This window comes from Larus michahellis, chromosome Z (assembly GCF_964199755.1).
Source record: "Larus michahellis chromosome Z, bLarMic1.1, whole genome shotgun sequence".
Classification (NCBI taxonomy): Eukaryota; Metazoa; Chordata; class Aves; order Charadriiformes; family Laridae; genus Larus; species Larus michahellis.
The window spans coordinates 19,722,849-19,750,586 of NC_133930.1; the positions used below are offsets into that span (position 1 = coordinate 19,722,849).

The 27,738-nt window shown below is 45.8% G+C and overlaps 3 protein-coding genes across 5 annotated transcripts in view; all 3 read right to left on the bottom strand.

Annotated features, from left to right (window-relative positions):
- Positions 1-2,543: 2,543 nt before the first annotated feature.
- MCIDAS (multiciliate differentiation and DNA synthesis associated cell cycle protein) lies at positions 2,544-5,742 on the bottom strand. The gene is made up of 6 exons (XM_074570819.1): positions 5,640-5,742; positions 5,072-5,157; positions 4,699-4,780; positions 4,099-4,313; positions 3,833-3,943; positions 2,544-3,473 (listed from the first exon to the last, which is right to left on the bottom strand). The coding sequence occupies exons 4-6, from the start codon at positions 4,297-4,299 to the stop codon at positions 3,003-3,005; spliced, it is 783 nt and encodes a 260-aa protein (XP_074426920.1). The 5' UTR covers positions 4,300-4,313; positions 4,699-4,780; positions 5,072-5,157; positions 5,640-5,742; the 3' UTR covers positions 2,544-3,002.
- Positions 5,743-6,971: 1,229 nt separating this feature from the next.
- On the bottom strand, positions 6,972-8,849 carry CCNO (cyclin O). The gene is made up of 3 exons (XM_074569730.1): positions 8,255-8,849; positions 7,990-8,175; positions 6,972-7,817 (listed from the first exon to the last, which is right to left on the bottom strand). The coding sequence occupies exons 1-3, from the start codon at positions 8,807-8,809 to the stop codon at positions 7,332-7,334; spliced, it is 1,227 nt and encodes a 408-aa protein (XP_074425831.1). The 5' UTR covers positions 8,810-8,849; the 3' UTR covers positions 6,972-7,331.
- Positions 8,850-9,522: 673 nt separating this feature from the next.
- DHX29 (DExH-box helicase 29) overlaps positions 9,523-27,738 on the bottom strand; it is a 30,789-nt gene continuing 12,573 nt past the window's right edge. For all 3 annotated transcript variants that reach the window (XM_074570086.1, XM_074570087.1, XM_074570088.1), the window contains exons 15-27: positions 26,914-27,058; positions 23,177-23,297; positions 22,137-22,221; positions 20,974-21,062; positions 20,270-20,398; positions 19,279-19,354; positions 18,397-18,621; positions 17,364-17,500; positions 16,620-16,713; positions 15,610-15,912; positions 14,116-14,247; positions 12,473-12,569; positions 9,523-11,703 (exon numbers count right to left, since the gene is read on the bottom strand). In XM_074570086.1, coding sequence (XP_074426187.1) covers positions 11,648-11,703; positions 12,473-12,569; positions 14,116-14,247; positions 15,610-15,912; positions 16,620-16,713; positions 17,364-17,500; positions 18,397-18,621; positions 19,279-19,354; positions 20,270-20,398; positions 20,974-21,062; positions 22,137-22,221; positions 23,177-23,297; positions 26,914-27,058 — 1,689 coding nt within the window. In that variant the 3' untranslated portion in view covers positions 9,523-11,647. The remainder of the gene's footprint in view (positions 11,704-12,472; positions 12,570-14,115; positions 14,248-15,609; positions 15,913-16,619; positions 16,714-17,363; positions 17,501-18,396; positions 18,622-19,278; positions 19,355-20,269; positions 20,399-20,973; positions 21,063-22,136; positions 22,222-23,176; positions 23,298-26,913; positions 27,059-27,738) is intronic.

A 27,738-nucleotide genomic window follows, 5' to 3' on the forward strand; every position in this document is an offset into this window, starting at 1 on the left:
ACACAGGAAACGCCATGCCAACACTCAGCATTGGATATTGCCTTTAGGCCAGGGAATGAGCAATATTGCTGATAAAAAAGGCTTTCACAAGCTATAATTACACCAAAAGCCCTATGTCATTTCTAAATACCTCCATCCAGATCCCTTTTGCCCTTACCATCTTCAAGAGACCTGACCTAATATGCACCTATTTTCTAAAAGATAGTTCCTCTTTCTTGTATTTCTCTTTAATCAAGATGTACCTTGAAGGCTGGTGTCATTTTTTAATTAACACCTAAAGATTTTATCCATTGAAAAACCCATGAGGCCAGAACAAGGTTTACGTGCAATTGAGGTGCTCATATTCAAAACATGGTTACTAAACCCTTCCCCTGGCACTACCACCACCTCCAAAAAAAAAAAAAAAGTATTTTTCTGTTTTGTTTCACCTCAAACTGTCCCAGATGGCCACGGCCATCCGTCCTATGGCCCAGCGCCAGCAGGGAAGGGAAGGGCAGTGGAGGAACCTTACTTAAGAGCAGCAACAAAGTTCATGAAATGACATTGCACCTACTTTGTTTTATTTATTTCTGCTGGGGGCTTGGCAAGCTGCCTGGACCCATGACATGGACCACGCACCATCAGGGAGAGAAAATCAGAGTGAACATAAACCGCAGACCAACATGTTCATCAGTCCACCACATCTGCACGTCCAGGGGCTCTGCCCTGTGGCACAGATCCTGCCCCAGGCACTAAGCATAAAGCCAGATCTGTTTGGATATGAGGTTTCCTAGTGGTGGACTTCCAGCTTCTCCAGGGATCAGCTTCTGATGGAACAAACATGAAGAATTAGCATGCATCGAGGGGCCAGGCTTTGTCCCCTGTGATCCCACCAACTCCTGCCTGTCAGAAAGACAAAGAGCACTGGGAGACCTTTTAACTTACTGATAACAATAAGCAGTTGCTGGGCTGCTCTAATCTGTGAAAGAGATGAAGTTTATGAAGTGGATGGATAACTGTGAATTTAAAGCACACTTTTATAGTTTAAAGGAGACTTTTATAGTGCACTATAACTATGTTTATAGCATAACACTATGAACATACTATGTTGCATACCAAACACCCTTTCCTTTTACGAGTTACCTGTCTAATGATGCTCCTGTGAGTCTCAGTGAGAAGCATCTCAGTCTGATTAGCCAGTTTTCAGCCTTTACAATTAACAGGGGTTAAAATCAAATACATTTTTGAAAGGCACCTGTGATAATTTTCGATTACTTTTAGATCACAACTCAAAATTAATCAAGGATACTTTTAACATAGAAACACTATGTGTAAAAGTAATCAGTGGAAAATCTGCAGCAGATTAACTGCAAAAGTAAGTGGATAAACAAGTATTTGTAATTCTGAAAAGATTTGAATTATCAGCAAGAACAACACTAGTGACAATCCAACAGGGTGATTACTTTATTGTTGCATCCTACAAGAAGTCTACAGTTTTCATGTCTCACTTTATTTCTGAGGAATTAATATGCTTATGAGCATGACAAAGTTGTACATACTATACATTTTGTGTTTAACTTCATAAAACACGTGGAGAGGAACTTGAGATATTTATACAAGCTGCCTTACATTATCAGTTTATTACCTGCTGAATTCAGTGCAGCTGGGCAGGTTTTGTGTCTCCTGGACGCTGCAGAACCAGAGCTTTCACACAGCATTTTGGCCAAGGTGGCAATGGTCTTCTGAAATACGAACCACGCTGGAATTGTCCCAGGGCTGAGCCCTTGGCATCCCAGACCTGGCGTCAGCATCTCCCCTGCTAGAAAATGTCAGTGCTGCAGACACAAAGGACCACAGATATGAAGGACCACCTTTGCAGCCTCCTAAAAAAGCCACATAACTACATGTCATGCTGGTGACAGGAACCTTTCTCCTTCTTAATACGGTCTCTGCTTGCCAAAAGCACAACACTACGTGCAGGGCTGCAGCTCCCCTAAGAAACCTGCCACTGAGATGATGATGTGGTGCTGTCACCTTAACTGTCACACAAGTCTGTTACAGTTGGATTGCTGTTAATGTGCATAGACCCGTGCAAGAATACTGGAAAATCTGAGTATTGAAAAAGCAGAAAAACTTATAACTTCACAGGCAGAAAACCTCTATCCTGCGTGGAGCATGGTGCCTTTATTCACCTATGTGCCACTGAAAAGGAAACTTCAGGGACCATTTCGTGTGTGCTGTCAGTGTTTCAGCATTCAAACCAGTGAAACGTATCCATTCAGAACAATTTAACATTATTCATGCTTCCTCTACTTGAGATCACCGAATGTTATCAGCAGCATGTTTTATTCTAAAATTTCCTGCTTAAGCACATCAAGGAAAGTAAACTTTGTGTAGATGCTCAGCTTTCTGTTATCTTTGCTCTAATGAAAGCAAATACGCATACCGGGTGAAAAATACTCTGTTTACATTGAATCGGCACAAATAAGTGGCAATTTTAAGTACTATTTAATCATCACACCAAGTGCAAACAGACATGTACAGCTGCACACATGATCGGCACAAGTGCAATTTGTAAACATTATGTGGATGTACAATTCCGTGACGGGGAAGGTGTATCGTGCTCAAACCACTCGGGGCGGTCTCTCCGTTTTCACTCCGGCCAACCGCAGCCGCTATTCCGCCAGCCACATTCTCCTGCTCAACTGAGTAAAACCTCCGGGTAAAACCATCAGGGCAGACCTTCACTTAATCTCTACACTCATTACAGTCATTAGCAAACTACTGGGGGCGAGTTGCCGACCCGAAAACCACAGCTCCGTGCGGGGCCCGCCGACGGCCGCCGCGGGGGTGCCCGGGGCTCGCCTCTGCCGCGCCCGTCCCTGCCCTTCCCCCGCCTCCAGCAAGGGGCAAACAGCGCCAATACCAGTTTTCCAAGAGAAAAAGGGCAGCTGGCCCCTGACGATGGTCCGGGACACGCGTGGCCGGGGATGGCGGGGCGGGGGGGGCGGATCCGCGGGCTCTCAGCGCGGCACCCAGCGGAACCGGTACCCGCCGGCAGCGGTGCGGAGGGTGAAGGCGTTTCCCTGCGGGAAGGCCAGGGTGCGGATGCTGCCCGCCTCCCCCAGGGCCGCCCGCAGGCTGCCGCCCCCCTCCAGCCCCTCGCCGCCCGCCCGCCCAGTGCGCAGCCCGCGGAAGGCGCCGTGCAGGAGCGGGGCCGGCCGCGGGCGCTTGGCCGTGGGGCTGTCCCCCCCGGGGCTGTCCCCCCCTGGGCTGCCCCCCCCGAGGCTGCGCAGGGCGGCGCGGCACTTCTCCGACACCTCCCGCAGCATGGCGTCCACGCCCGCCGCCTCCTCCCGCGGCTCCGCCCGCCCGACACCGACCCACGTCCCGGCCGGGGCGGCGGCGGCGGGAAGAGGAGGTAGAGGATGAAGAGGAGGAGGAGGAGGAGGAGGAAGGACCTCCCTGTCAGCGCACTGCGGGAGCATCAGCACCTGCCGGGGGGAGAGAGCGGGAATTCCGCGGGCTGCCGCGCACCGCGCATCCCCGCACTACCCCATCCTCCACCATGCTCCCCCGCAGGCTGTCCCGTCCCCCGCCTCCGCATCCCGCACCGCTTTACCCCACAGCACCCCAACCCGTCCCGCACCGCCTCACTCCACCACACGCCACCCTGCTCCACCCCACTCCACCCCACCTGCACCACCCCGACCCACACTGCACCACCCCATCCCGCCCCACACCCCCCCATGGCCCTGTCCCACCCCTCACCGCTTGGCCTCACCCTGCACCCTGTCCCCCACCGCACGCCCCCCCAGGGACCAGCAGGGCCAGAGATGGGGACAGCACTCACGTCAAGAACGGCAGCCAGCTGCCTGGCCTGGCTCGCCAGCTCCTTCAGCTGCACGTTGCTCTCCCGCAGCGTCGCCAGTTCTTCCTGCCTCTGCGTGAGGGTCTCCTGCAGCTGCCAAGGACAAGTGGGGACAGGGCGGTTCAGGACAGCCCCACCGCCCAGGGGCCGGGGGATGCTGCCCACCGGGGCCACGCAGCTGCCTCAGCAGGATGCAAGGGAGAGAAACCCAGCACCAAGGGCCTTGGGGAGGGCTTGGGTGTCCCTACCTGGCTGTTTGCCTCCAGGGCATCTCCCAGTGCTTTCTGGTGCTGGTCCGCCAGGCCCCTCCAGCACGGCTCGGGGGAAGGCAGGCGCTGCGGGGGCACCTGCGCCACCACACTGCTCTCCAGCTGCGGGGCGCAGGGGCCAAAGGCCACCTCCTCGCCAAGTGAGAAATCAAAGTTGGCGCAGTCCAGTGGCGGTGGCATTGAGGTGGATGCATCTGGAGGGAATAGCCACAGGCGTTAAAACAGAGGAGGTTTTCACGTCCTGTCTTCCCCCTGACCCCAGCACACCATCCTGGTTCTGAGCATTCCTCTGGGATTTCCTGGCATGCTTGTACTCTACTGCAGCAGCTGTGCACCCTAAATGTGCTTGGATTTAACTTGCATCTCCCGTGGGGGAAAGCTCAGTGCCAGCCCAGGTCCCTCTAAGGGGGCGTGCAGGGACACACTGCCTTACACTGTCCCAGGGTGGGATGAGCGTGCAGTGAGTGGGCATTCAAAAACCCAAAAACAAAGCAAAAAAAGAGGATACTGAACGCAGCATGACTGCAGATGTGCACATGCAGGCATGTTTGGCTCAGGTGAGGAAAAATATCTACTTGCCACATATAAAGTCATCGACAGCACCTCTGAACTCCTGGAAATCAAACTCTGGTCCATCCTGGAAGCAGGAACCCTGGGAGGGCTGAAGGAAACGTGCCTGTGAGCAGGGCCCATCGCTCAGACCTGCCCGCGCTCCGACACTGTGTTCAGCACCTTCCCACAGCCCAGGCACCCCCAGGCGCCTGTCCCCTGCCCTGCCCTGGATACTAATCCATGTAATACGTGGGACAAGATGCTGTCCTCCACTGTGCCCATTTCACAGGTGGGAAGCCTGAGGCTGGGGGGGCTGCCACCCACCCATTGGCTTGAGGGGGCGACCCTGGTGGGTGCCCTGTGCAGGGAACAGCCAAGGCTGCCCCAGCTGGGGGGTTACCTGCTGCAGGGTCACGGGGCTGGACCGGGTTATGGGAAGGATGGGGGCACAGGCTGCCAAATCCTGCCAGTCGATGGTGGTGAGCACTGGGGGCAGCGAGAGACAGCGGTGAGGAGCCCAGGCAGGGATGGGCACAGCCAGGGGTGGTGCAAAGTGGGAAGCACAGTGAAGTGGGAAGCCCAGCCAGGGGTCTGGGGGCTGGGGCCAAGGGGTCTGGCCAAGGGATGCAGGGCTGGGGAGCACGGTGGGGGGCATGGAGAGGGGGGAACCATGGTGGGAGGGAACACAGCCGGAGGCATGGAGCGGGGAACGTGGCCGGGGGGACACGACGGAGGGCATGGTGGAGGTGTCACAGCCGGGGTACGCAGGGCCGGGAACCGGCGGGGCGAGAGCACGGACACACAGCGGGAGGCATGGAGAGCGGGACATGGACGGGGGGACGCGGTGGGGGGCATGGTGCAGGTGTCACGGCTGGAGGATGCAGAGCAGGAGAGCACGGTGAGGGGCACGGAGGGGCGCGGCGGGACACGGCCGGGGGGTCAGGGCTCTCCGCCGCGGACAGACTCACCGAGGGCGGGTTCGGCGGGGACCGGCAGGGCGCCGCCGCGGCGCGGGCGGGGCGGGGGCCCTCGGAGGGTCGGGGCGGCCGGGGGGGTCCCCGCCGCCCCCCCGCCGGGCCGGGCCGGCTTCTTGACGAGTCGGGCTGGCGGATCCTGGACCCTGTTGGGACAGATGCTGCCGAAGGCGCGGCGGCGGCCGCCCTGCTCCATGCTGCCGCCGCGGCCCCGGCACCGGCCCCGCTGCCGGCGGGCGCCCTCCGCTCCGCGACCCGCTCGGTGCCGCCCCGCGGGCAGGGGCGCGGGGGGCCGGGGCCATTGCTGAGGGCTGCCCGCCCGCCTTCCCTCCGCCGGGGCGCGGAAACCGCCCGCCGCCTCCTCGGGCCGCGCCGCCCGCTCCCGCGCCCGCGGAGCCCTTCCCCGCGCCCGCGGAGCCGGGGCGGGCCGAGGGGCTGCCCCGCAGTGAAACCCGAGGAGAGGAGCGGCCGGCCCCGCCGCTGAGGACACTCCGCCCCGGTCCGTCGCCCCCCCCGGGACCCTGCCGGGCCGCGTGCGGGCGGCAGCTTACGGTCTGGCAGGTTTTTAGAAGGATTTTTATTTTTAAGGATTTTATTATTAAGGATTTTATGAAGATTTTTATTAAATGCCAGGGCTGGGGGCCGCCAGCGCTGAAAGCATCAGGTTGGGGGCAGGAAAAAAAACGTAAACCATCCGGCAGCATCTTGGCTTTACTGAGCCCCGGGCCGGCAGAGGGTCCCCCACCGGGACAGCGTTCCTCAGCGGCAGAGGGTTCCCCCCACCGGGAGAGGGTCCCTCTCACGGGAAGAGGGACCCCAAGGGGACAGGGTTCCCCCACTGGGTGAGGTTTCCCTCGTCGGGACAGGGTTCCCCACCCGGGAGAGCGTCCTCCACCGGCACAAGGTTCCCCACCGGGAGAGGGTTCTTCACCAGGAGAGGGCGCCCCCCGCGCCCCGGGCAGAGCGTCCGCACCCCCCCTCCCCGCGTCGCTGCACCGAGCCCAGATGAAGTTACCGACGGGGCTAGGGGACGATAAACTGACCCTTCTCCTCTTATGATGGGCTTTTAGCTATTTTCTGCAGGGTTTGGTTTACTACTGGTTTACTACTTAAGGTTTTGTTTTCCTTAGGTCAGCGCATCTAATTTTGTTTTTTTCCCAAATCATGACCAAGCCAGCGCTTGTCAGTTTGAAATGGGGAATGACACCATCGGGCATAATTATTTTGTGCGGGCTGGAGTTACCTGCTGGGGTAAACTCCTTCTGTGCCAATGTATTTCCTCTCCCATCTGTGTTCACCCCCCACCAGCAAATAAACGAGCACAGGTCACAAGTAGAAAAGAGTTTATTCAAAGTTCAGATGGTCCTTCCCCCCTTATCTTTATGGACCATCCAAACAAATAATGCATTACCTGAGACTCTGTAGAGTATGTACATGCTGGATTTTTTTTTTTAAAAAAAAAACAGCAAAGGGACAGTGCAACAGACATACGGTAACACCACGCGCAAAACGTGATCTTACTTTAAAACATTTACAAAACAAGAGGTGAACACTTTGTCAATTAGACTCTACATCAGCTCTACAGAGCACAAATGACAGACAGCACAGAGCCAGCCCAGCCCAAGGCCGAGGCAGGCAGCGCGGTGGCTGAAGGCACGGGGTGGCCTTGCTGTTAGCACCCCGCAGTCAGTACCTGCCCCACAGCCAGGGGCACTTTTGTGCCAAGCACGGGGGCAGGAGGAGCGGCAGGGACTGCTCGTTCAGGGACACCAGGACCTGCAGGTGGTCCATGCAATCCTGCAGGCGCCCCGCCGAGTAGCCGCTGACCCGCAGGTCCAGGGGCCTGCGGTGGCCCAGCAGCCGGTCCGCCAGCCCGAGGCTGCCGGCGGCCAGCAGGGAGGGGGTGTATCTGATGAAGGTGTAGTCGGCCAGGCTGAGCTCGGCCATCCCCCCGGCCAGGCTGCGGGCGTCCGCCGCCTCCACCGCGTCGGCCCCCAGCTCCTGCAGCCGCACCTGGTTGAAGTGCTCCAGGAAGAAGCTGACGGTGGGTGCGGACAGTTCGAAGCACAGGCGGTTCAGGACGACGCGCTCCAGGTTGCGGAGCTGCTCGCGGGTGAAGGCGCCGCAGCAGAGGGCGAGGAGCTCCTTCACGCGGGGGGGGTGCACCTCCACCTGCCGGGGGGAAAGCAGAGGAGGGGATGCTGCAGCCGCGGGAGCAGCGCGGAGGAGTAGCGGGGGAGGGAGAAGGCTGCGGAGCCCGGCCCGGTATGAGCCGCTCGGCGTGGCCGAGGAGGGCTGCAGAAAGCCCGGCGGCGGGGCAGCCGCTCTGCGGGGCCTCCCCTACCTGCTTGCAGGCGATGAGCAGCGCCGTCACGCCCAGCAGCTGGAAGCAGTCGGCGGCCACGGGGGTGGTGGCGAGGAAGCGGTCGAGGGTGTTGACGGCCAGGCAGAGCGCCTCGAAGGAGATGTCGAAGTGCCGGTGGACGGGGATGAGCCAGCTGACCAGCTTGCAGCGCGCCTCCGCCGTCACCTGCGGAACCGGGACCGGGGGTCAGGCGGGCCCGGCACCGGTCTACCGCCGCCGTCCCCGCTTGTCCCTCCCGTCTTACCTGCGGCTGCCGGGCGAGCGGCTCCTGCGGCTGGAAGCGGCTCTCCAGCCCCTTACGGGAGCGGTACCAGCTCTCCCCGTACTCGCGGAAGGCCTGCAGATCCTGCCGGCTCCCCCATATCGCTGGCGCTGCCGCCGCTGCCTCCGGTCGCCGCCGCCGCCACCATACCGGTCGCCGAGGACAGCGGCCGGGGGAGCCGCCGGGTCCCCGCCTCAGCAGGCTCCCGCCGGGACAGCCGCCCGCCGCCGCCGTCGTCATCACCATGATGGGAGGTGGGTCCGCCACCGACTCCGGCTGCCCGGCCCCGGCCGCTGCTATTTGAGCGGGCGGGCGGCGCCACGCCCATGGCCGCCCGCCTCCCCCCCGGGCACCGGGGCACCGCCGGGAGCGTCGTCTCCAAAACAAAATCCGCAACCGGGACAAAAAAAAAAAAAGAACCCCATTTGCAAAAATCTGGCTCTTCCCCAGCACTTTCCGGCGGTAGGGTAAGGCGGCTGTGGCCTCCAGAGGAGCATCCCCACTCCCAGGACCGGCACAGAAGTGCCCCAAAACCATAGTGTCAGAGCCCAAACCCAGCCAGCTGAAGTTTTTGCCACTACTAAAATAAAATGACTCTCCAGCTCCCAGCATTTTAACTCGGTGAGCTGTAACACCTACAGCTTGCTCTGCATAAGTAATACTTTAATTTGCAGTCACTGGTAAATACAGCACAAATACACCAGGGGAGACACAGGCAACAATGCGAGTTCTCTGGGCAGTTTCGGTCTCAGTTTGCTTCCCTCCATCCACTGTTTATGCAAGGGAGCACTATTTTAGTCACCCAAATGGAGGGAAATCAAAATGTTCCTGTACTGTGACCACTGCTTTATAGAAGCAGAATTGAGGCCAGAGGTGACTATTTTATCAGGTATGATCTGGTTACATGATCCCATTGACCGAGTGCACTATAGATGAGGAGAGACTTGTAGAAGGAAAAAGAAAAGCTTCCCTGGGACAGGCAGTGGGGAAGATGGCAATGGGAAAACGGAAAAAGAGAGCTTGGAGCAGTCTACAAACCCAGCAGCAAATGAGAGGTAGAGGTGGGAATGGTGCAGCTTGAATAGCGGCATCAGGAAATCCTCTTCAAGAAGATACAGAGACCAGCAGCACATGCTGCCTTTAAATAAAAGGTACACCCCAAAAAGCCCCACTGTGACTACAGTGAGAAAGACCCAGTGATGCCGCTCTCGTGTCTGACAAATGCATTGAGGAAAGTAACACAAAGGCGTTAACAGAGGTTATTTATTAAATAAATGGAACAAAAGAGAAAGTTCATCCACCTGAAAAAGCACAGGCACAAGAGTTACTCAAATACACTGCAGAAGCAGAAAGTCACTGTAGTCTTTGTTTTTAATTTTAAGATAACTGTGCTTATCTGTACACCACAGTGTGACCTGCTTCATGTTTTGCAGAAAACGTGCTCACCCAGGAGAGTGTGCAATTTTCAAGTTATTACAATATATCCCCTTAATAACAACTAAAAGCAGCTATTACTTTAAAAGATTACAAAGCAGGGCATGCTAGAGGAACACAAAGAATGCCTCTGAATTTCAACATTACCATACATAAATGGAACAAAACCTCTCTACTCATCACAGTTAAATAAGGAAGAGGAACTCAGGGAAAATTCTCACTTTCACTAAAATTTAGTCATTTAAAACCAATAACTGATACATGAAATACAAATCCAAAAGAAAGAAGAGCTTGTTAGTTGTTGAATCACTGAAATGTATTTCTAATTCATGTTTCCAAAGGATATAAATAAAAGACTTCAACTAGAACAAAATCTATGAAATTGTTTAGGGTGCAGATTTAATTTTATGTTCAAGGAATACAGTTCACAGGTTTTTATTTCCATGCCTCTGACAAGAAATAAGAACATGTCTGCGAACACAGAGTGCAAAATTAAAGTCTCAAGATCAAAATTTAAGTGTTTAAATGCTTCCTTGCATAAATGTTGTCTACTTTGGAACTAAAAAAAAGCACTTCCTGGCTCTTCTAGGAAACCAGGACTATCACTAGTTTATCACAATTCATAAAAGGTTAACAGACATGACCACTTTTCCCTCAGAGTTCTTATAGAACTACTATTAGGAGAACTTGCCTCTTCCAGAAATCAGTGTAGGGTAACGTGCACAGGCTGGTTTACTTTCAGCTCATGTTTCTCTCGTAGTGGGGCAGTACCAGCTCTGCTATGATAATATAACTGGACAGCTCCATGTATTTTGCATTTTCACTCATTTTCCTCAGTTCCCTTTCTGTACACTATTAAACTCTGCTGTTAAGTATCTTCCACACTATCCTCTGCCTGTACATACAGAGTTCATACCTGACTGCACTTGTCTAATGGCAACCCCTCCTACCTCCCAAAATATTCCTCATTCTTGAAAGCAGAGTTGGTGATCTAAAATTAAAATGTAAATGCTGTGGATAGGTGGAATGTAAAAGCATCTGGTTCATTAACTTATCTGGTTAAGGAATATTCAGCATAAAAGAAATACGAAACAAAGGAACATTGTGAACAATGATAAGAGAGAATAAAGACGACCAGAAGGCTTCAGCCAGAGACAGATGAGCCATCAAAGGAACTGTTCTGGTACAGCCATGAAGAAGGTCAACCTGAACTTTGACCAATGAAGGGGGAAAAACATCATTTGAGAGGGCTTGCAGGATTGCACAAAACTTAAAGGAAATGGACAGCAAAACTTACTACAGTAGCAGGGAGAGACAAAAATCAGGGTGAATAGTGAGGAACAAGCGTGAGAAGAGGCAGAGGATGGGTCAGTACACTTGTCGAGCTGAGCACCTGGTCACAGCGGTCCATACTATCTTCTTATAAAGCATTTTCTTCATGTAAACCATACAGAAAAATGAAGACATCTATAAGATGTATTGCTTTAATACTGTAAATTCATAGATCAAAAAAAAAATTACCACTCGGGAAATACACATAAGAAACATTTGTGTTCTGTCTGCACGCATCTAATGGATTTCTACTCAACTGAGATTCAGGACCCAAACTCTAATAATTACTACAGTTGATACCACCAGTGATGATTGGTACATTAAAAAAAAATTGGCCACAGACATTTTTGTATTGAAAAGAAAACTGTTCCATACATTATTCATACAGACAGGCAAATGGCACCCAATGTATTGCAAAGGCTAAACATGATCAATGTTCATCTTTAAAAATGATATAAAGAAAGGTAAATTCTATGCAAAAATCATGCAAGTCTTTCCACACCATGACTGGTACCAATCACACTAAGTATTTAAATACTTTCAGTTAATGTTGGAGTGCCTATTTCCCCTGCCATTACTGAAGCTCTGGTTTGTTACTGATTTCTGGTTTCAGTTACCATTCTCCGTTTTTATAAGTTCTTTGATGATGTGTAAGACCTTGTCATCTAGGAAAGAAGAGAATCACGGTGAGTGGAAAAGAATGAACTTAAAAATTAATTCCCAAACCCCAAGAAAATTAGAACACGTCTAGCTCTCAGAAGCTTAATCTTCATGTTTTAGGCTATGCCAGACTCTAAAACAAGACAAGTGATTCCCATTTGTGAAGCAAAAGGGCAAACAGTAACTCCACAGTACATCATTAGAAAGTTTATAAAGTTAGTCATCAACTGGTTGTGGCTATTTCAGTATTTCGCAAAATAAATTGAGAAAGTGATGTGTTAACTACAGATAAATTAGCATTTGGGAACTCTCTTCCTTCCTCCCCATCTACAATATTCTTCTGAACATCCAGTGTTCAAAGTTTAAACTGTGCTCCTCTATGCCTTACACTTTGGGGGCCAACACGCAATTCCCCATCATTAATCTAAATTGTAAGACAACTTGTGTAACACTTAGAATTCATCCATGTCTGAGGTTCACCACACACAATCTTACTTCTGTTTTGAGACGCATACCTCAATGCTACCACTACCTTGAATGTTGTTATCAGGGATATCTTTGGAACAGCAGTTGTGCAGATCTTCATACATCTGGGGTGAGCCACCCCATAATATATGTAGGATGTAGTAATGACTTTTTGGATGTGTCTCAAGACAATGGAATGATATTCAAGTCACACTAACCCTACCAAGTAAGGATGTAGTGTACTAATGCTTCCTCGTGTTTGCCACAAGGTCCATTTAACAAATAGCAGCAATGCAGTAACAAAGTTACCTTCAAGTGACATTTTAGGATTTTCAAGCTTCTTCTTTAAAACAGACTCAATAAGAACCCTCAGCTGTTTGAAAATTACTGCTATCTTTACAGGAGCCTATAAAGAACAGAGAAGACAAACATTTGCATTACTCAGACATTTTATACCAAAATACAGATTAAAAGATTACCTTACATATAAATAGAAGTTTATAACAAGATTCCTGGAAACACAATGCATATACATAATTCTAAGCAGATGGGCAGCATTCTCATGAAATGATCTGGCTTACGTTATGCGCTCTTATCTTTAAGCACCTGTTGTTTGTAGCATCACAGCCTGAATAACTGCAGCTTACAAGGCTAACTCAGAATATGTTCCCACACATATAATCAACAACCAGCATATGGTGGAATTATTAATTTACCAATATCCTACTTACTGTAATTGCTTTTTTCCAAGGTATGGAAGTACAAATTATTTTATACCTGAAATAAAATATCTACACATTTCCTTCTCAGGGGGTCTGCCTGGCCTCCTGAGAAGGCAATCACAAATCTCACTAAGAATTTGGATACCTAAAGCTGAAGCCTTTTCCAGGAATCTTTCATTTTATCCCTCTCCTCCCTATTCAGTCTTTATTTCATTTATATACATACGCCTGTGGTACAATAAGTAGCTATTATGGAAAAAGCACTAAATGCAACATATTGTGCTTAGCATCTCAGTAGAAACACAGACATTCTGAAACACACTACAAGATGTAATCGGCCCAGCAACCAAACAACCTATAGCTGCCCAGAGACCAAAATAAATTCTCCAACAAACCCCAAAGGGAGCTGCTTTTTAAAATTCAACATTCATGACAACCAGTGAATTCAATTTGATGGTTGTTTGCTTGCATCATCGGAGTGCAAAAAACGGAAGTGTTTTGTAGCTTATAGTCTTCCTTGAGGGTAACACAGGCCCACAGGAGCACAGAAAATTGTAACCAAGTAGCTGGCAGGCTAGCAAAAGACAACATTTGCCATTTAACAGAATTTACACAGGATTTTGGCATGTCACCCATTTTAATTGTGTCTGCAAAAATAGGCTAAGAAAATGCACTCTGTTTTCCCACTCCCAAATAAAACATTTTCACCTGGAAAGAAAATACCCCAAACAAAAAAACAAAACACCCCAAACCCAAGCAAACAGGTATTATCCATTTGGATTTTCTTCTTGCCCCAGATAATTCTGTTTGGGCTACGAAGCAAAATAAGTAGTATTTTAGAGATAAATGTGTACTTACATGATTGTAAGATTTTAGGAAAAGGTAATACAAAATAGCACACTCATCTGCTTTCAGTACCAGCTCTATAAAATACGGTTTAGTCTATATCTATTTCAAATACCTTTTCTGAAAAAATGCTGACTTTCTTCATGAAGAGAGAAGGAACCGATTTGTTTCAAGTTGCACATTACAAGCCTACTCTTTCGTGTGTGATTTGCTAAGATTTCATTACATGTACGTAAAAAGTTTCCCATCATTTCCTTTAATTCTCTCCTACCTTCCTCTCTTTTGTCTTTGTCCCACATATATAGTGTTCTGAATTAAGCTTGTGCATCAACTGTAAGACAAAAGCCCATGGAACCACAAAAGGTACTTATTACACCAACACACCTGAAAATGGATCCAGCCATCAACTGTCAGCAGCCGCTCCCGATGCTGGACTTCTATATCCCCACCAAAAAGCAAAATGGGGAAGGGGGATATTAAAGTAGTCTCTCTCAAATACACCCTAGTGTACCTCACCTGCATATAAACAAACACAAGCATTAAAAACAACAGAAAACCCCCAAACCACATAAAAATCTATACTATCAAATTTGATTGCTACTTTTAAAAGCAAAAAAAATACACTTTTTTTTTCTCTTAACATCCAGTCAACACAAGTCATTGTACACAGGACAACCGATGGCAATTTGTCTGCCTTAGACCACATGAAACACATCACCTCTAACTAAGTGACAGGCTTATAAGCTACTAGGAAATTAGCTGAAGCCGCAATTTTCTTGTTAAAATTCAAACAGAAACCTAATGTTAGCCTAGTGCTAACATAGTCTAAGAGACATCAAAATTAATAAAAGTAAAAGGCAGGTAAAACTGTTCCATTATACATTCTTCTTAGCAGCAGCTGGCTTCTCAATCTGTCCACATAGGCACATGATAAGTGTGGGCGCACTTGTAGACACAAGCACAGTGTGAACTATGGGGCTCAGCACCTGTTAACTCTGGCCTTGGAGCTTCCCACAGATAAAGACGGAACAGGATGGGAAGGAGTTGTAGTGGGAGGAAAGGGAACAAAAAGAGTACATCTTCACACAAAAGTACAGCTTTTGTTTGTTCCACTATTCATGGAATAACTTCCCTACCTTATCTGCTCTCTTGCCTTTACACTACTAGGTTCTTGGGGGCAGGAAATATTTTCAGCTCTCCAAAAAATATTATCACTTTATTTGCTTTAAGAAATTTAATCAATTTCCTGCTTCTCTACAGTAAAGTTGGCCAGTAAGAAACACCTGTCAAGGTCTTGTTGTACCAGAAGTGTAACTAAATATAAACACTTAAATTTAGCAAATAGCTGACAAGTTTTCTGTTGTGAGGGGGAAGAAAGTGATGGGAAAAAAAAAATGCAATTCACTTAGGAAGTTCCACGGTCAATTACAGAATTGGCTATTTCATTTTAAGTTATTATTGGGGATATGCAAGGCCTGTACCAAGTTTCAAAACTTCTGAGTCTGCTTAGAACAGTAAAAAAAGAAAATGCACACTTTGAATTGTTACTACTACATATTACTGCTTAAAGTGATCATATTAAAACCAACAGCACTGTATTAAAGAAGTCAATGATACTATTAAGTTAAATGATACACAAAGGTACTTCTGTTTATAGCTATGAGTTTCACCATGAATAGATTTGTTCATGATGTTCAGCCTTCTTTCTTCAGCACTCAGTTGACTTATTTTTATGGACTTTAGGATCATTAGATACTAACCACTCTTAAGATGAACAAGGCATTTGGATACACTTTACACTAGTGTATGTTATTTAACATTAGAGGCACAACTCCACCTTTACAGAGACTATCAGCTACATTCACTATTTTCACTTACCTTTTCCTGGTAAAGGAGCCATCCGTATGTCTGTAAGTCTCGATTTACAGAGGAGGGATGCACTTGCGCTTTACCCTGAGCAGTTTCTACCATGCAAGCCAGCTTCTCTGTAATATCCACAGACTTCGTATATATTATTTTTCCTACATTGTCATACAGCCCTGCAGTCAACACAGCTTTAAGAAGAGCTATTTCGTGGAGAGAAAGGGATTGTGTGGCTCCATTTCCATCCCATCCACATTGTGCTGTAGGTGCTGTGAACCCTGCTGCTCTGACCACCCTTATGAGTTCTTGCTTCACATCCTGAAATTAGCATTGTGTTAGTAAAATCGCAACTTTAACAAGGTACATACTCCATGCCATCAGTGGGCAATGACACTCCACCCCAAATATTCACACTCTCCAGGGGAAAATCTCTCACTAGAAAAACACTTGTATTTTCTCCAATCACTTCAGAATACTGTCTGTTTTTATGAGAAAAACATTACCTGGAATATTGGGTTAGATATACACTACTATATATACCACAAATACTAAATCTCTCACCTGTAGTTAAAATAAAAAGATGCTTAGGAGAGCTCATCCACCCAAACTTAAATAGGAGAGACCAATTAAATAGTTACCTCACCAAAAGTAAAAGGCCATTTACATAAGTTTGTGGCTCGTCTTTCAAACTAACTGTTAACAGACCTGTTCTTCAATATCAAGAATTAACACAATCCAAGTATTTCAATTAATACATTTTGATTCTCTGGTGGAAGGAAAGACTAGCTTCTCCAGTGGCAGTGACTGCAAACATGTACACCAACAAAGCATACATATCAAAACTCAAATGCAGACACAGCTACCTCAACTGAGGGTGTGCATTTCATCAGTCCCCACCATTTCACTTGCTTTTGTCTTATCTAAATAGTAACTGTGATATAACACCTCTTTAAAAAGGCATGGCATTTTCGGAGGGAAATATTAACAAATAACTTTTGGGTGCAGAGCATAGTTATTTGATTTACCTCCAGAGTTAAAAGTGAAGTCCTATTAAGGAAATTTCTTCTGCAATAAGTCATTTCAGCACGATACCCCCCTTCTTGTCGAGCCCTTTTCCACCTAAGGAAAAAATCCTGTCTTATTACCACAAAAGGAATCACATCAAGATTATAACAATATGAAAGTGGTAGTAAGTTAAAAGGCAATACTGTGTTTTGGTCAGCATTCTCCACTCAAAACTAGAAATAAGTTGCATTAACAAAGATAAATGCTGCTGGTCTAAGAACAGTCTTAAGAACATGCCTGTAACAAATTTGATAGACACTAACAATATACAAGGTAATTTTCTGTCAAAAATTACACACTTCTGTCTTGACAGTTGAAACAAGATTCAGGTGTAGTTTTTGAGACTTAGTGATAATATCCAAAAAAGAAAAAATATGTCTATCATTCTGTAATATATATATTTGTACTTTCTCAAATACAAAATATTCAGGTCAGCATACCACAAACAGCAAAAAAAAAATACTTTAAGCACTAAGATACACAGACAAGCATGTGTGCAAGCATAGTTAAAAGGAGCTAAAGGATAAAGTATAAGCAAGCTATCCTTCTGCGTTACAGCATTTGGCAATCAATTGGTATTTGGAAGAGAAAAACTTCAGGTGCAAGCAATTCAAGAGAAGATACTTATTAAGGATTCTTTACAGAACTACATTACTTAAATATTACCTGCATCTAGCTATAAGCACAGAAGAATTATTATTTACCCCAGATAAGCGTTGTAGATTGTTATATGGTCTGAAACTGCCATTGCTAGAGATGATTTTGCAAGATCTGCTTCATCTTTTCGACCAATTGGTGTAGTAAATGGGGATTTTTCTGTCATGACAGCAGCCAGAGTTGCCTGCAATTAGTGAAGAGTCATCACTTAAGAGTATTTTATTATAAGCTTACAGGTTTATCATACAAATAGCTTTACATTTTCTTTTACAATAATATTTAATGATACTTTATCTTCTACTAAGTCTCAAGTAAAACCTATCACTCTAAGGATTTCCTACATAGAATTCAGAGGTTACTTGTATTAAACATTGCTCACATATTGCCTTATATACACCGATAAAAAAAATTACATCTCAAAAATCGCATGAAATGGTTTGTCAAATGACAGCACTACCTGATACGATAAAGGTCAGATTAAGCAAGTGCTTTAGATTATACCACATTAACAGGAGACACTGAAAGGGCAAAGAATTTTAACTTTCAGTTTTCAGCAAATAACATACCCATGCTGCCTCATAATTTGCAGTGAACTAAATGGATTAGGTGGAAGTGTAAACTATGCCACAGTCTTCATATAGTAAGTTACCACATCAATTAATTTGCAGTAACTTTACATCAGCATGTTCTTGGCCTACATGCTGGGGTAATCCAGACTGGTCTAACCCACATGCAAGAGGGCTTTTTCATTAAGTGTCACACTCCCTGTGATCATAACAGACAGAACCGGAGACCAAGTCTGACTACCCACTCGTGAATAGTACCTAGGAGTTTAGAATCATTTAGGTTGGAAAAGATCATCGAGTCCAACCGTAAACAACACATAAATTGTTCCCCTTTGTGATGTCCAGGTGCCCTCACCTTAACAAAAACATTTTAACTTCTTGCATCATCCTCTCAAAATACCATGTTGCAAGAAATCAGGTTAATTGTAAGGAGTTAACCATTTCTATACTTTTTTTTTTTAATTAGATATAAGTTTGTTTGGGGTTTTTTGTTCGTTTTTTATTTTTTACTCACCACAGGATCCAAGCAGCCAAATATAGCACCAAATATAAGCATTTTGCCAATCTTTACATTGACAGGAAGAGCAGCAAGGTGCTGGCCCAATGGAGTCAGTTTGGGCTCGTTTAACAAACAAGCCCCAATCTTCCTCAACAGGTTCATTGCATTACCAATTACTTGCTGCTGTGGCGGGTCTAATGCTCTGGAAAGGAAATCTTCAGGAGAGCCAAGATTGCATTTCTGTGGAGTAAATGAGTATATATTTCAATACAAAAATTTATTATAATTAACTTTTATAGTAGCTACAAAGGAAACTGGAAAGCTGTTCCCTCCCCTCTAAACCAGCCTCTTGGCTCCCAGAACACAGACATGCCCCACATTAGGTTAACGAGACCTCATTGTTTGGAAGGACTTCATATGGCTTGAGCACTGATCACAGAAGCATGTTACCAATGCTCACGCATGAGCAGGAGGGTCTCAAACCTGCTGAGATGCAGTTCAGCCTGGCACTAATTTGCTAGGTTGCTGGTTTTCCCATGTACTTCCTACTCAGGATGGGGAGAGACAGAATGGAATTGCTTCCTTAAGCAGAAATCAGTTTGAAGGCTACTTAATTAAGGTTGAATTGTCTCTCTGAGGTAAACTGGAATAGTATAGTATCCTCTTCTCACTCAGCAGCATGCTCTGGATTTTTCGAACACACAGTACCAGATTCCCCCCTGCTCTGTCGGGAGAAGCCCCACCACTACACTGCATCAGGGCTGTCCTAGCAAACCTTTTTAGCTTACAAGGTCAGTAACTCCAAAACCACATGATAGTATGAAGGTATAATTCCTCCAAAGGCACATGTAATATTTTTAGCTAACAAGGTCAGCAATTCTAAAACCAAAACCATACCATAATATGAAGGCATAACTCCTCCAAAGGCACACGCAATATTTCTGGAACAGAATATTCCATGAAATTTTCAAACCTGCAACATCATAAGAACACAGAATCACAGATAGTCAATTTAACCTTTGAATTCAATTTATAAACTCGTGTTCCATATGCTCATTCTTTGCGGATGTTATTTTGAAGGGGAAGGCGGGGGGGAGCATCACGTGTTTTATTGCATGGGTAAACACTTCATCCTTTGAATAAAGGCCTGTGTTTTAGCTTGGAAAAGCAAGAGTTTCAGTGAAAGAGAGGAAAAAGCAGTAAGACCCCGCTTTTCAAAATAAATTCTTAAAATACACAGCTCTCAAACTGCAAGTCTTGCACATGGCTAAAACGCACACTTCATTGGTTATTTCAAAATACTTTTACCTTAACTGTTTCTCAGCTGAAGGTTCCTTCAGACTTTCAGACAAGCAAGAAAAAGGTTATTCCACTGCAGTAACAGAAACTAATCCTGCAGTGATGTATAATTTGATATTTTCCCTATCTCTTATCCATAGAGATACTACTTCAGAAACCTACAGATTTGTCAGAGAAAAAAAAAAAAAATCAAAGGTCAAGAGGTGAGGTTTGTGTATATTTGATGCAGGGCAGCAGTTGTTATTAAAAACTGATTTTCTACAATTCTTTGGTGCTGCGCTTTTCCTTTAATTATGAAAATTTTTTCAAAACACTTCCATTATAGAGATACTAAGAATAAAATTAACTTTTTTTAATTCTTGAAACAAAAAAAACCTAGTGTAACACTTTGTTTATACAATATTCAAATCCTTTGTTGTTTGTGTTTTGAGGTGGGTTTTTTGGTGTTTTGTTTTGTTTTTCTACAGCTTAATCTTTCCAGTTTACAATAGCTGAAGTGAATTTCAACAATTCTTGGTTTTGCACAGAAAAAAAAAGACAAAAGATATTTATGTGATTAGCAAAGTCTTGCTAACTTAGTTTACTTTACCTGTCTCTTGTGTACATTCGGAAGCAGAATCCATCCCTAACACGCCCAGCTCTTCCTTGTCGCTGCAGAGCACTAGCTTTACTAACAAAGGTCTCCTCCAGGGAACTCATCTGACTACTTTCGTGATACCTTAAAAATTGTAAAGCAAGTGCCCGTTCAGATTTCAGAAATAAAATTTTGATGTATACTTAAATACCAGCATATTGATAATATATCTAACTAGTACTTATTTGAAAATATTATAGTCTTGAAAACTAAGCATACCTCAGGGAACTGTACATCATAGAACCTTGGATATAAATCACTAATTAAAGTGTAAAAATTGGAAAAAGAAAGAGCTATTTCATTTTCCTGTCAATTCAGAATTATTTTAGTTATTTTACATTCTGTAGGACTATTCCCATTTAAAATGTTCAAAAAATAACTTCTAAAAACTGAGACAGTATAAAAAGGACCCGCTTTATTTTTAATCCAGTACTTAATCATGATTCTCCCTATCTCTGAACTCCCCTTCTTGTTCTTCACATCATTTGAAAAATCCAAGCATTCATCCCAAACTTCTACCTAAACTCTAAGCTATTCAATGAGCCCACCGCATTTCTTGTCCAGAACTGCAGTTTAATAAGGATGCTACAAAATTCTTGCAGTACTAACCTCCAAATATTTACAGTAATTACAGTATGACTGATGAAAATCAAACTCACCTATTTTCTTTTGTTCTCCCAGTATCAATTACAAAGACAACATCTGGTATCGTAATACCTGTCTCTGCTATATTGGTTGCCAAAACAATCTGAAAAGAAGTAACATAACATAAATAAAAGAATCATGGGATGTCTGCCTGACAGTTTTCATCCTTTTAATCAATATTATGGAATAAATTTGGTTGAAGTTTTTTACCCAGATATGTTTCCTTCAGTAATCTGACAAAGAATTAAAAACTACATGATTGGAAAATGGCTTAGTCTTCCCCAATTAATGTAGAATCAAGTTAAATGAGAATTTCACATTGAATTTTTGTTTTATAATCCATCAAAATTACTAGCTAGTACCTGCCAAAATTGGTCAACTTTTAATTAAATAGTTTGTCAGTAACTAAAATACTATCTTCCTAGATAAAATGTATAGTTGCTGGTTAGCAGTAGATAAATAGCATAGAATGATTTGGGTTGGAAGGGACCTTAAACACCACCCACTTCCAACCCTGCTGCCCTGGGCAGGGACACTTCCCACTAGACCAGGCTGCTCAAAGCCCCATCCAGCCTAGTCTTGGACACTTCCAGGGATGGGGCATCCACAGCTTCTCTGGGCTGGGCAACCCATTCCAGTGTCTCACCACCCTCACAGTAAAGAATTTCTTCCTAATATCTAATGTAAATCTACCCTCTGTCCATTTAAAACTGATACTCCTTGTCCTATCACCACACTCCCTCAATAAAGAGTCTCTCCCCATCTCTCCTCTAGGCCCCTTTCAGGTATGGAAAGGCCATTATAAGGTCTCCCCAAAGCCGCCTCTTCTCCAGCTGAACAACCCCAGTTCTCTCAGCCTGTCTTCATGGGAGAGGTGTTCCAGCTCTCTGACCATTTTCGTGGCCCTCAATATAGGAAAGCAACAATTAAAGAAGCTATTAGAAAAATACTAGGTTTAAAAATTTTTCCGATTACTGTCAAGGTTTTCACAGCATGCTCGATTCTATCTGTTAGAGAGCACCAAATTAGAAGAATTGCTTCTTTGCAGTGAGAAAATTCCAGGAACAAGTGGTTGTTGTGCAATTCTGTATGATTTGATTTTAAAACAATTCAGAGTTGCATTCACAGAAAGTTTCTCCTTTTAGTGGCACAAATTGCGTTTCTAAACATATCATACCTTTCTAATACCAAGAGGAGGTATTGTAAATGCAGCTGCTTGATCTTGAGTTGAAAGAACAGAATGCAAAGCTATCAACCTGTGCCTAGAATAAGAAATTACACTAGTCAATATACACTTATCAAATCAAGATATGGTTAAAAAAATGAGATCAGAACGATGACAACAGTTTGGAGAAAGCAGCCAGAGTGGACGCTTGAAAGAGTAAAACTTTGTATTATTAGGTATGAAAGTCTGCTTCAATATTGTATTACAGTGTCAAGAAAGGACCATCATCACCATTAGTTCATAGGGCTGTTCTCCTATTTGATAATAATGCAGGAAAAATAGTACTATTGCAGAACTCCAGGTTAATTTACATCAATAACCTAGCAAAAAAGGGAAGCAGCTATCCCTGAACCCAAGCTCTTTGCATTGTGCCTCCAAGACAAAGACCATCATTGAAACCTTGCACAGAACTATAAGCACAAGCAACTTTTAGCCTGAGTAGACAAAGGCCTTCAGAGATGAGACAGCCAGAGATTTGTACTTTCCTTCTCTTCTAGACCTTGACATCTCAGTCCATCTATGAAGCTTTAGAATTTGACTGCAACTGTTCTTTTTATGCCAACGTGTTGCTAACTTTTAGTTACAAAAGAAATGTCAAAACTATCTGTCATTACAGCCCTATGCCATTTCTCTTGGTAGACTACTGTCTCTGGATCTCTTCTCAGAGATGTACGTGTTTACTTCCATGTAAACAGTAGGTGACAGAAAGCTATATTCCAGATATGGTAGCTTCCATACACTAAGCAGTGGAAAAGTGTTCAAGTGCTTTGTGATTAAGTTTGTTGAAAAATATAATGAAATAAGAGTTATTACTGTACCATTCCTAAGCACCTGTCATTTTTGCTTGGATCATTTGCAGATAATAAAATTACATTTGTAGCGCCAACAACTCAGAGGTATAAGACTCAGTTTCCCTTTTCAAGAATAGCAGACCTTAAAACCCCAAACATATTAAGTTAAACGATTAACTTCATAGAAAATACCTGCATTACCTGTCACGCAAGTTAAATCTTCTGTCAGTTGAAATGAGATCATACAGCTGTTGGATGTGGGCAAGGCCTGGTAAAAAGATCAGCACAGCACCCTCAACGTTCTTGAACTGGGGACTTCTATCTGGAAAGTTACAGTACATAGTTAAAAATCACATAGGCACATAGTTAAAACAAATATGTATTTGCAAACAGTTTCACTTGAGAGCAGGAACTAATTCTCGTCCCTGCAGTAAACATTTTTTAGGATATTTCACCAACACAAGTGAGGTAACTGGTGATGTCATGACTGGAGGCAGCCTGAGCTGCAGTGATCCGGGTGGAGTCTGCAGTCCTGAGGCATATGGGTCAGGCAAAGAGTAGTCAAGAACTTCAACTTTAGTAAAGCAAACTTCCAGCTCTTCATGGAGTTAATCAACAGGACCCCCTCGGAAACTACCCTTGGGGACAAGGGCGCAGAACAGAGCTAGCAGATCTTTAAGGATGCTTTCCATAGAGCACAGGAGCTCTTGATCCCCAGGTGTCAGGAAACGAGGGCAAGAGACCAGCACGGCTGAGTCAAGACCTGCAGGTCAAACTAAAGAGCAAGAAAGAGATGCACAAGCAGTGGAAGCAGCTGTCTGGTTGTGTAAGGATGGGTTCAGGAAGGCCAAGGTGGAGCTGAACTCGGCAAGGGATGCGAAAAATAAGGTATGTCAGCCCAGAAAGGGAGGTTATAAAAAGCATACCCCCCTCCTTGATGAGCAAGGCTTGCAAACTGGTAACAACAGATGACGAGAAGGCTGAGGTTCTCAGCTTTTTTTGCTTTAGTCTTCACTGGCAACCTCTCTCACCACACCTCTTGAGTGGATGGACCACAAGGCAGGGACTGGGGGAGATAAGTCCCTCCCACTGTAAGAGAAGATCAGGCTTGTGACCACCTGAGGAACCTGAACATATGTAAGCCTATGGGACCTGATGAGATGCATCACAGAGCCCTGAAGGAATTAGCTAATGTAGTCACCAAGCCACTCTCCATGGTATTTGAAAAGTCATGGCAGTCAGGTGAAGTCCTTGGCAATTGGAAAAAGAGAAACATTGCACCCATTTTTAAAAAGGGTAGAAAGGAGGACCCTGGGAACCACCGCCCTGTCAGCCTCACCTCTGTGCCTGGGAAGATCATGGAACAGGTCCTCCTAAAAAGCTATGCTGAGGTACACAGAGGACAGGGAGGTGATTCAAGACAGCCAGCATGGCTTCACCAAGGGCAAGTCCTGCCTGACCAACCTTGTAGCTTTCTATGGTGGAATGACTACATCAGTGGACAAGGAAAGAGCTACAGATGTCGTCTATCTGGACTTCTGTAGGGCCTCTAACATAGTCCTCCACAACATCCTTCTCTCTAAGTTGAAGAGATATGGATTCGATGGGTGGATGAGGAATTGGTTGAGGATGAGGATTGAGGGAAAAGCTGTGGATGTTATCTACTTGGATTTTTGCAAAGCTTTTGACACTGTTTCCCACAGCATTCTCCTGGAGAAACTGGCTGCTCATGGCCTGGACAGGTGTACTCTTCGCTGGGTAAAAAACTGGCTGGATGGCCGTGCCCAGAGAGTGGTGGTAAACGGAGTTAAATCCAGTTGGTGTCCAGTCACAAGTGGTGTCCCCCAGGGTTCGGTGCTGGGGCCGGTTCTCTTTAATATCTTTATCAATGATCTGGATGAAGAGATTGAATGCACCCTCAGTAAGTTCGCAGATGACACTAAACTGGGCGGGCGTGTTGATCTGCTTGAGGGTAGGTTGGCTCTGCAGAGGGATCTGGACAGGCTGGACCGATGGGCTGAGACCAATGGTATGAGGTTCAACAAGGCCAAGTGCCGGGTCCTGCACTTGGGTCACAACAACCCCATGCAGTGCTACAGGATTGGGGCAGAATGGCTTGAAAGCAGCTCGACAGAAAAGGACTTGGGAGTGTTGGTTGACAGCCAGCTGAATATGAGCCAGCAGTGTGCCCAGGTGGCCAAGAAGGCCAACAGCATCCTAGCCTGTATCAGGAATAGTGTGGTGAGCCGGACTAGGGAAGTGATCATCCCCCTGTACTCGGCACTGGTGAGGCCCCACCTCGAGTACTGCGTTCAGTTTTGGGCCCCTCGCTACAGGAGGGACATTGAGGTGTTGGAGCGTGTCCAGAGAAGGGCTACAAAGCTGGTGAGGGGCCTGGAGGACAAACCTTATGAGGAACGACTGAGGGAGCTGGGGTTGTTTAGCCTGGAGAAGAGGAGGCTGAGGGGAGACCTTATCACCCTCTACAACTACCTGAAAGGAGGTTGTAGAGAGATGGGGGCTGACCTCTTCTCCCTGGTGACAAGTGATAGGACGAGGGGAAACGGGTTCAAGTTACGTCAGGGGAGGTTTAGATTAGATATTAGAAGACATTTTTTCACTGAAAGGGTTATTAAACATTGGAATAGGCTGCCCAGGGAGGTGGTGGATTCACCATCTCTGGAGGTGTTTAAAAAAAAGGGTAGATGGGGCACTGAGGGACATGGTTTAGAAGTGGCTCTTGTCAGGGTAGGCTAAAGGTTGGACTCGATGATCTTAAAGGTCCCTTCCAACCTCAACAATTCTATGATTCTATGATTCTATCCAGAGAGTAGCAGCAGTCAACAGCTCAATGTCCAGATGGAGACTGGTAACAAGTGGTATCCCTCAAGGATCGATACTGGGAACAGTACTGTTTAGTATCTTCATCAGTGACACAGATAGTGGGATCAAGTGCACCCTCAGCAAGTGTGCAGACAACACCAAGCTGAGTGGTGCAGTTGACATGCCTGAGGATGTTATCCAGAGGGACCTGGAGAGGCTCCACAAGTAGGCCCGTGTGAACCTCATGAGGTTCAACAAGGCCAAGTGAAACATCCTTCACCTGGGTTGGGGATCCACCTGGTACCAATACAGGCTGGGAGATGAAGGGAATGAGAGCAGCCCTGCCAAGAAGGAGTTGGGGGCACTGGTGGAAGCAAAACTGGACAGGAGCCAATAATGCGCACTAACAGTCCAGAAAGCCAACTGTATCCTGGGCTGCATCAAAAGATGTGCAGCCAGCCAAAGGAGGTGACTCTGCAGCTCTGCTCTCATGAGACCCCACCTGGAGCACTGCATCCAGCTCTAGAGCCTTCAGCACAGGAAAGACATGGAACTGCTGGAGTGAGTCTGGAAGGGAGCCACAAAAGTGATCAGAGGGATGGAACACCTTTTCCTATGAGGACAGGCTGAGAGAGTTGGGATTATTCAGCATGGAGAAGAGAAGGCTCCAGGGAGACCTTTATTGCAGCCTTTCAGTACTTAAACGCGGCTTTAAGAAGGATGGGGATAAACTTTTTAGCAGGGCTTGTTGTGACAGGACAAAGGGTAACGGTTTTAAACTATTCAGAGTAGATGTATGTAAGAATTTTTTATTTTTTTTTTCCAATGAGGGTTGGGAGACACTGGAACAGGTTGGCCAGAGAGGTGGTAGTTGCCCCATCCCTTGAAACATTCAACGTTAGGTTGGACAGGGCTCTGCGCAATTTGATCTAGCTGAAGACATAACTGCTCACCGCAGGGGGGTTGGACTACATGGCCTTTAAAGGTCCCTTCCAACCCAAACTATTCAATGATTCTGTGCAAGAATGAAGTCCTTCATTATCAGTAGAACACACTGGAAAACAAGTCTAAAGGACAACCCCAAGCATACAAACTTCTTAAGAATTAGACTGTACCTAAGTATGCAAGCAACTCCAAAATAAGTTCAAGGTTGATCTTGTAAGGGTTCATATAGAAGATAGCCTGCTGTGTACGACTGCTATACTTCGCATAGTAAGGAGACAAATCGATACCAGATCCAGACTGGATTGGGACATACTCCTAAAAAAGAAGAGCAGGAAAAAATTGTATTCTTAGTGGCTTGGAAGAAGGTAAGAAAGAAGGTAGTCAATTTGTCATTCACTTAATTTAGGTTTCTTAAAACAGAGATTGAGATAAGAGACATTTAATTGACTAACTTCCCACCAAAACAGTTAGATTAAGTCACAGCCGCCTACGTAACTTCTATATAGGTATCTACTACTGTTAAATGACATCCAAAATTAGAAAAAAAAGAAGAGTAAAAAACAAAGTCTGTGGAAGCAATACTACACAGATTGTTTTATGAATGAAAACAGTTCCTAGGTCCATATCTGGCACCTAGACAGTATCAATTCAAAATGGGTTAACAAGGTGGCTACTCTTCTCTCAAAACTCCTGTTTTGGGGTATAAGAAACCAGTCTGCTCTCTTTCCTCTCCCTCACTTCACCCTTTTCAACTTTCATTGCAACCATTAGTTAAGAGTAAATAAGGTGGCAACTCCTGCAGTGTTTTGGAGCAGGAGTAAAGGCAGAGGAAGGGAGAGTTAGCAGAACATACAGACATTTAAATTGTTTATGAACATCTTACAGATACATATTTAGCATAAGGTATCAGTGTTAAGTGGCACTATTGTAAATTATTTCATTGCTAACCAATGCATTTATCCCATATGCACCACATATCTTTCTGTACTGAAGGC

Excerpts from the sequence above, each read along its gene's own strand:
- MCIDAS (XM_074570819.1), bottom strand. The coding sequence starts at position 4,299 with ATGCCACCGCCACTGGACTGCGCCAACTTTGATTTCTCACTTGGCGAG. Across the intron at positions 3,944-4,098 it reads CCCTGGAGGCAAACAGCCAG|CTGCAGGAGACCCTCACGCA; the intron begins GTAGGGACACCC and ends TGTCCTTGGCAG. Across the intron at positions 3,474-3,832 it reads AGCTGGCTGCCGTTCTTGAC|GTGCTGATGCTCCCGCAGTG; the intron begins GTGAGTGCTGTC and ends TCCCCCCGGCAG.
- CCNO (XM_074569730.1), bottom strand. The coding sequence starts at position 8,809 with ATGGTTTTGGGGCACTTCTGTGCCGGTCCTGGGAGTGGGGATGCTCCT. Across the intron at positions 8,176-8,254 it reads CGCTCGCCCGGCAGCCGCAG|GTGACGGCGGAGGCGCGCTG; the intron begins GTAAGACGGGAG and ends CCGGTTCCGCAG. Across the intron at positions 7,818-7,989 it reads TGCTCATCGCCTGCAAGCAG|GTGGAGGTGCACCCCCCCCG; the intron begins GTAGGGGAGGCC and ends TCCCCCCGGCAG.